At 42.3% G+C, this 8,244-nt stretch overlaps 1 protein-coding gene and 1 pseudogene across 4 annotated transcripts; both read right to left on the bottom strand.

The window, feature by feature from the left end:
* Positions 1-336: 336 nt before the first annotated feature.
* On the bottom strand, positions 337-6,591 carry LOC137948014 (uncharacterized). Of its 4 annotated transcripts, none has more exons than XM_068793915.1 (3): positions 5,736-6,591; positions 903-2,075; positions 337-612 (listed from the first exon to the last, which is right to left on the bottom strand). In XM_068793915.1, exon 2 carries the CDS (start codon positions 1,802-1,804, stop codon positions 1,022-1,024), a length of 783 nt encoding a protein of 260 aa, XP_068650016.1. In that variant the 5' UTR covers positions 1,805-2,075; positions 5,736-6,591; the 3' UTR covers positions 337-612; positions 903-1,021. The 4 variants fall into 4 exon arrangements, with proteins under 4 accessions (XP_068650016.1, XP_068650015.1, XP_068650014.1 ...); XM_068793914.1 differs by lacking the exon at positions 5,736-6,591 and adding an exon at positions 4,022-4,039; XM_068793913.1 differs by lacking the exon at positions 5,736-6,591 and adding an exon at positions 2,718-3,248.
* LOC137947672 (transmembrane 9 superfamily member 11-like) lies at positions 1,998-6,367 on the bottom strand (annotated as a pseudogene).
* Positions 6,592-8,244: the final 1,653 nt, after the last annotated feature.

The following is an 8,244-nucleotide window of genomic DNA, read 5'->3' on the forward strand; positions in this document are numbered from 1 at the left end:
TTAATTAAACGAAATGCTTGAGTTAACAATATTTTAATTACCACTATTAAATCACTAAAACAATAGAGTAAATAAAAATTAAATATGATTAATGAATAAAAAATTATTATATTAATAACATAAGATAGATTTTTTACATGGTATTAATTAATAATATATTTTCACAAAATTTAAAATAATTAATTAATCAAATGCATACTTTAATTATATTTTATTTACCAGAGACTTAAATATGAAGTTTAATATAGTAATAAAATTGAACAAAAATAATAACTAAATACATATACAACTTTATTAATAACCTAAAAGAAAGATTCAAATAACGAGTTCGTGCCTTTAATATTAAAATCATCAAGTGACAAGTTTAGTACATATGAACAACACATGTTCAAAAATAATAAAATACAACCATCATTTATCGTTCCACATGGAAGTCGATATGGCATCTCGATTGTGCGGCTCTTGTGGATTCTAATGCACTCTGCCTCCGAAAGCTTGTTACTTGGCTACCCTAATCCTCAAGACCATTGCAATCGTCGCTGTCTGTATCCTCCATGGCACCTAATTGGACCGCATCACCTCCTCCACCGAGCTCGCCACCCGAATCCTTTCCTGTTGAGTATTTAAACTGAGTTTGGATTAAAAAATCTATCTTTTTTATGGACCAAAAGTGTGATATATTTTTAATGTTCTTTGGCCTTTTTTATCCATTACTGTCTTTGTTTCAGTTCTTTTTTTTAGACTTGTCGTGCTTTCTATTGAGTTTTTCCAGCCTGGCTTTGGTGCAAGGGAAGTTGCACTAACCACGCAGCTCCATCTCTACCACTTCCAGTGACACGCTCAAAGAACAACTTTAAGGGTACAAACAGTGTTTTCAAAAGAACTGATTAAAAAACATATACCTGCTTGCAGAAGATCTAGTTCTAGTGCCACGTTCATTTGTTGGCACCACATCAATCATTACTCCCTTTCCTTTCTCTATGCCAGCACAGTTGCCCTGAAAGCTTGGATTAGTTCGATCTTAAGGTCTGCCACCAGTTGCTATCCCATCTCCATCCTGTTTATCATGAGCAGCACTCTTGCCTTTATCTTGGGATGAGCTTGTGACCTTTGCAATGTTATAGGGAGAGATACACCCATTGCGCACTAGCCTTCTCTGTCCAGTTCTCCTTGGTGGGGCATGAGACACCAACCACATCAAACCATCTTGTCCATCTTTACATTGAGGACCAGAGCATGGACCGACACTTTTCCCATTATCCTTACACGTTAATCCTCTAGTAGGATCCAGAAGATCTCCACCAGCACCAGCTCCATCTTGAGCAAATACCTCTCTTTTCAAGGAAAAGTTGGGGGTTTTCACAGAAGGTGCAGCATTAACTGGTATATAACTGCCATCAGCTGCTTGTGTCTTGCTGGTTGCCATTGTTTGAAGTGCCCCAATAGGACCTGATCCCGGCACATGATTATGGGTCATGCCAAGGGAACAACCCTTTTCAGTCTTTCTGTACTCAAACTGTAACTTGAAATTGGAAACATCATTGCGTACATTCCTCCCCATACTAGAACTGCCATTGCCAAGAAGCATTCTTTTTCCCATCACTCTACCTTCAGTCGAATGGCTATTATTAGACTTGTTTTTGTTGTTTATATCACTCACTTTTCCTCTGGCTTCTTCCTTAATCTTATGCTTCTCATTCAAGCCAAAAAATTCAGTGACATCAGGAGAACAGTGTGAAAAAGAAGGTTGAACTTGAGATGATCGATTGCCAACCTCCTCAAAAATTCTACCACCAGAAACCATTGCTCCTGGTTGATCCTTCTCAGGCTTCTTATGTCCATTAGAACTCCCAGGTTTAGTTTCATTGACAATTTGGAGACCAGATAGAGGATTAGGAGACCATCTTTTGCTGTTCCTGCAACTGGCATTCACCCTTCGCGTGCCATTTAATGTTTCGACTAGCCCATTATTCAATATTACCTTACTTTGATCAGCATCAGAAGAAGCTAGTCTTCTGTGAAGCCAATCTATCTGGAGTATTAGGAAGTTCCATTATCTGATCCAACTCCATACTCTGCACATAATTATTTGAGATTTTCAAAACAACTAACACCTAGCAATAAAAAAAAATTCAAACCAATATTAAAATCGCCAAAGAACTGTCGGAAAAACCTTAAAAGTCCGAAAAAATAGTATAGTTTGTTAAATCTAAGAACAATTTATAAAAGAATTTACACGAGGTCCTAGTAGTCAAGATCGAAATCAAAAAACTGGTACCAGTCTACTCGTTATGACATTTGGAGATAAACTAAATAAATAACTGAAACTAAGAGCCATTCACATTTTTCTTAAGAAAGGAAAGAAAAGACACTAAAGAAAGTAGAAAAGGACGCCCAGCATTGCGCTTCACAAGTCCATTTCATACCCACCGACATACTTTATACTTGAATAAAAACCCAAGGTCTCGCAATAGCTCGTACAATGAGGATGACAGCCGAATTTCAGAGAGCCAGCCTACACGCTAAAGAAAACAAAATCCAAGCAGCGAACGAAACTAAAAGCATTACCACCTTCTCAAGGAAAAATCTGGAACAGAATATTCAATAAAGACCAAGCAACCCTAAATCAGATTGTAGACAGATGAGTATTTTTGCGACTTCGATAGCATGACAAAAAAAAAAGCGCAAAAGACTCACACCAAAGAGAATGGAATTACCTTCGTATCGTTTTGACGCTCTATGATATCCAGCGCTGCGAGAAACTCTGAAGTAGAATCAACAACGGAGACGTCAAAAGAGGAAGGATCCATACATTGAAACCCTGACCTTATGTGTCCGCATGCGTATCAGGGCCGACGATAGATTCGCATTGCAGAACTGAAGAATCGATTCGGGCATCTATAGGTGACACGCAGCCATGATCCGAAGACGAGAGTCCGAGAGAAAGAGGGAGCAGCGACGTCAGGGGCGCAGGGAGACAAGAGAGGGGGTGCGGGAGAGAGGGAGGAAAAAACTGAAATGAGGGCGCGTGAGAGAGGGGGGTGCGAGGAGAGAGAGAGGGGGAAAAATAAAACCACCTTGCGCGCGTCCTTCATCTCGAAGAAGATAAAAAATGGTCTTCAACGAGATGAAGGATTTTAAAACGTGGAGATGAAGGACCGCTTCATCGCCAGCATCCAGATGAAATGTCGTCTGCGTTCCACTAACGACTACAACTGATGAAGGGCGTCACGCGGTTAATCTTCATCTCGAACTTCAAGTAGAAACCCCCCCCCCCCCCCCCCCCCCCCCCCCCCCCCCCCCCGCCATGGTAAACTCGGCCCATCCACAAACTAGACATTATGAAAAAGAGCTCAATGAAGAGAGTTCCAAATGGCAAGGTCCCAGGGCCAAGAACCAACAACCAAGAAGGATACTTTTGTGCAGGGATCTCATGAGGGATTTGATTGGTACAGACTGGGTATTCAATATAAGGTGCTCTGGCACCCAAAATAGCCACTGGTAAGGGGAAGGGGAACTGAGATGCCCCCCCCCCCCCCCCCCCCCCCCCCCCCCCCCCGCCATGGTAAACTCGGCCCATCCACAAACTAGACATTATGAAAAAGAGCTCAATGAAGAGAGTTCCAAATGGCAAGGTCCCAGGGCCAAGAACCAACAACCAAGAAGGATACTTTTGTGCAGGGATCTCATGAGGGATTTGATTGGTACAGACTGGGTATTCAATATAAGGTGCTCTGGCACCCAAAATAGCCACTGGTAAGGGGAAGGGGAACTGAGATGCAAAACCAAAGCACGAGAAGAATAACAAACAAAGAGAAGGGTATTGCCCCTGTGCTATGACGACCCCATAGTAGAAAGTTCAGGACGGTTAAGATCAGAAAAGCAATACCAGGGAAGAAGCAAACTACCCGCCAAGAAATTGAAACCCAACCAATAAAGTTCCCACATCCAATTGTCCTCCAAAGCCTCACAGCCACATAACCTGCTAGTATACCCAGCACAAGATAGATAAACAACATACCAGTAATAAGAGTTCCACGAGAGGCCGGTGACATAAAACAAAGTGCAGCAAAGAAAATAGTCACAACAGCCATCCCAAGGAGTTGGACTCCATCACCCACCATCACACATAGAAGAGAGGAATTGGTTGGAGCCCTGACACATCACCAAACACAAGCTTCCACCCGGATAGCTCCTCATTCATCTGTGCCTGTGCTGCTTTATCTAGCTCCTCAGAGTGGGTTAAATCTCTCCTTACTGTTCGGAGAAAGGTGACAAGAACAATTCCAGCCAAAAAAGCCATTACCATGAGTGAATTTAAGAGAGAGAAGCAGTGGACCTTTGACCCTTCCATCTTCAAATCTGCATCCCATCTTGAAGGCCAAGCGATGTCACTCTCCACAAATGAAACTTCATAACTAAAAACCAGAGGCTGGCCGTCCTTCACAGTCATGGCCACAGTTTAGGGGTTACAAGTTATAGCAGACGGGTATTTATCATACATTTTCAAGTTCTTCACAGACTCTGCATCATGCTGGGAGATGCATGGTACCACTTCAAACCCAACAACCATGTAGCCCGAAACCTCAGATCCCATAGTTGTTGGATCACTCAACAGCATCACCCATCCCCATCACTCGGGCCACAATGGCTTCCTCATACTTGTGCACCAAAACAGTGAACTTCAAATGATGAAACACATAATACAGATCTTGGACCTCAATTCCAACAGGGTGACCTGTCCATCTATGAAAGTAGTCATATTCCTTTTTTTTTTTTTTTGTGTATCGAATTGCAGGCAAGTTGTCTAAGATCAAATTCACCTGATACAGCTGTCAATTCATTTCGTCATGAGCTTGAACTCATAGGCCCTCAGAGGATTAGTGCGGCATAAAAGGATGTCGGTGTCACTGGTATTCATCTTAAATCTATAAGGAGAATTCTCAATTTGATCACCCATATGGAGTTCACCAAGGTGCTCAGCACTATCCTTGACACCTTCTGGTGGTTTACAAAAAAGGAAGACTACAGTAGCAGAAGGGTATCTCTGTATCTAGGGATGTCAAAGAATTAACCTTCACTGACAAAATGTCACCTACTTGGTATTTGTGAGGATAACTTCCAGGGAGATAAAATCCAGCTCCGGACCCAACAAATAGAAAAGCAACCAAGACCCAGAAACCAACCCCATCAAAAACACCCCTCTTGATCACCTTCTGCCAGATCTAAGCGCAACCCAGGTGAGAATGGGCAGGAAAAACCAAGATCTTGCAACTATCCCAGTAACAACAGGCTTTACAGAAGTGACAACACAAAATCTCAATCTGCTATCTATAGATCTAGAGCAAGACGATAATCCTGGTAAGCATTAGCAGTGCCGAAACTGCAGAGATGCAAATCAATCTCCAGAACCTGGACACGCGGAAGGAGATGCAGAGCAAGATCCCGTATTTATCTCCATAATTTCATCTTCCGCCACAACAACCATTTCCAATTCGAAATTAAAATTTCTGGATTTCGGGTCTTTCCTGTTCGCATATGTGTACTCTCCCCGTCGATTTAACGACGAGCTCTGCCCAGCAGACCAACCAGCAGAATACTCACCACTAGAACTGCCGGAAAAAAAAAATTCCCATCCCCACCATTGAAATTTTGCTACAGTTGACCGGTATCCCAAAACAGAGGAGGATGTTCCCCAATTTGTGCACGCCAAAGAGAGGAATTCGAAGACTCACCTGGCATTGATGTCGATGAGCTGAAGTATGTTTCTGTTGAGTGAAAAATGGAGGTGATGCCAAATTTTAGATTGGTCCAGGAGGTCCTCCCCGCACCTTTGTCACCGAAATTACTGACCTGCGGAAGCTTTTGCTGCCGGCGAACCACCGCAACCTCTGCTGGTTTCGGGAATTGCCAATCTTCCCGACTTCCATTTTCACAACGCTGGTTTTCGGCTCGGAATTTCCACGCTTGGACGGTTTAGGTCGACCCTCTACTGGACGGCTGGTCCCCGCGGCAGACGATGAGTCTCGGAAATTTCCGATACCGGTCGGCGCTAGATGTCCACGCTCTGAGGGGTTAGGTAGAATGCAAATTTTTTAACCCAAATCGGGCTGTTCTTAGGGGATTTGAGGTTGAACGACTTCGGAATGGGCGAAATTAGTTGCCGAGATCGAGGATACACTGTCTTCTTCCGAATTTGTGACCCTCCTCTCTGAATCCTTAACCCGACGAGCTTCGATTTCTGCCCCCTCTCAGGCTTTTCATTGTAAGCGTGAAATATCTCCTCTGCTCCGGAGATTATTTTTGTGCGCATGGCACTCATCTCCTCCCGAATTGCTGATCTTAACTCTGTCCGCAGTGCTGCCATTGTCGACATAAAATTTGAGGCTATTTCTGCAACTATTTCCTCTGAGGATGAAGAGTAGCTCATCGTGAACCTACTCTGATACCAAAAATATTATGGTCCCAGATCAACACGGAGATTCACAGAGATTCACAGGAGACGATGAAGAAGATAACGAAGAAGAAGAGAACAAAGAGGAGGAAGAACGGTGATAGATAATCCGGCTCGAAGGGAGACCGTAACATATGGCTCTGGACCTGTTTTGTTTCAAATTTTGCTTTTTCCATTTCATTCAGACTCATGATCAAGTTCAGACTCATGATCAAGGTGCCAAAGAGAATTATAATTTTGCCCCTCTATGGCATTTAACATGAAAATAAACTAAATGGCTACATAGCTAATTCAGTTAAAGTAATTGACTCGGTCACGATGTCTCAGCCTGACTCGGCTCACTATTGGGTCCATAACCGAAGGTTTGCTCAGATCATACAAAAGTTGGGTCTAATCCCAATTATGAACCAGAAATTGCACATGCACGAAAAGGGCGACGGGGAATTCCACAAATGGGGACAAAAAATGCCTCCTAGAACAGGAGAAGCAAAAATTTCCAGCATCATCCCGAGGCATCTCTAGCGCCCCACACAGAAGCAACATGGACCCTTTCTCATGGGACGAAAAACGTCTCCTAGAATAGGAGACGCAAAAATTTCTAGAGTCATCCCGAGCATGGAAATCAGACGGCAAGGACTCAAAAATTTTGAAATCAGAAGGGTATTCAGCACGACCCTTATCAGAAAGTCCTGATTTGGGTTCGGCGGAAACCCCCTTCACACGGGAAGCCAAACGTCTCCCATAACAGGGGACGAAAAAAATCCGAGAGCCCTCTGTCTTGGAAAATCTCCCTACAACGAAACCCAAAAGGGCTGCTGTTTTCCACCGAAAAAAGAGGAGGCTCCGTCGGCGCCGTCGAAAATATATCCGGTGGGACTCTCACACTCCCTCTCAATCTCACTCTCAGTCTCAGCAACACAGCGGAAAACAAACTTTCAAAAAATTTTGGGTAAACTCTTGCAACAAATTTCTCCAAATTTTGTTTCTCTTTTCTCAAATGCCTCAATGTTTTACAAAATTGTTCCATGAAGCAGTAAAATAGAGACAATTTTACGGAATCCCGAATTTTGGGTCTGAAACGCAAGATGGGAATTTTTTGGGGATTCCGGGAATGGAAAAAACAAAATTTCTATGGGTGATGTTTTATTTTTCTGTTGATGAGAACAACACCAATGCATCTGTTCATTGTCAATTTAAATTCGTTGTATTTATTTTTTTGGATGATATGTATGTTGCTCAGTCCCTGTTCATGGAAAATTTACAATCAGTGAATTATTTTTTTTGTGGCTAGGTGGAACAGTAAAATGAATTATCTATGGGGGGCATTTGAGGATGCGTTTATACTCATTAAGAAACTGCCTCAATTGGGCCTGGTTGCTAGTTTTGTTACTTATTGTACAATAATTGATGAGTACAAAAAGACTTCGCTGGGATCTTCTGGTGTTACTGGCTATAACTTCATCATTTGAGTGCTCTACAGAGAAGGTGGTGCAATGGATATCTTCGAATTGCTTCACTAGATTAAACAATTAGATTATGAGAAACTTGGTTTGTTGTATAATGCTGCTATTAGTTTTTTATGCAAGAAAGGTTGTAATTATGCAGCTTCTGATGTTTACTTTGTAATCAGGAGAAGATGCATACTTAGTGCTTGGTGGTTTTTCTGTCATAGGTGTCATGGAAGTTGTACTTGCATTTTTTTATCGTGGAATTATTCTCGAGGCAATTAATGTGCTTGATGGAATGGTTGAAATAAAGGTGGAGTATTGGAATCCTATGTTAAGGAGTTT

The sequence above is a fragment of the Aristolochia californica genome, unplaced genomic scaffold, assembly GCF_029961685.1.
Source record: "Aristolochia californica isolate CCGP_79_NKW_82.1479 unplaced genomic scaffold, dmAriCali1.0.hap1 SCAF_13, whole genome shotgun sequence".
NCBI classification, from domain to species: domain Eukaryota; kingdom Viridiplantae; phylum Streptophyta; class Magnoliopsida; order Piperales; family Aristolochiaceae; genus Aristolochia; species Aristolochia californica.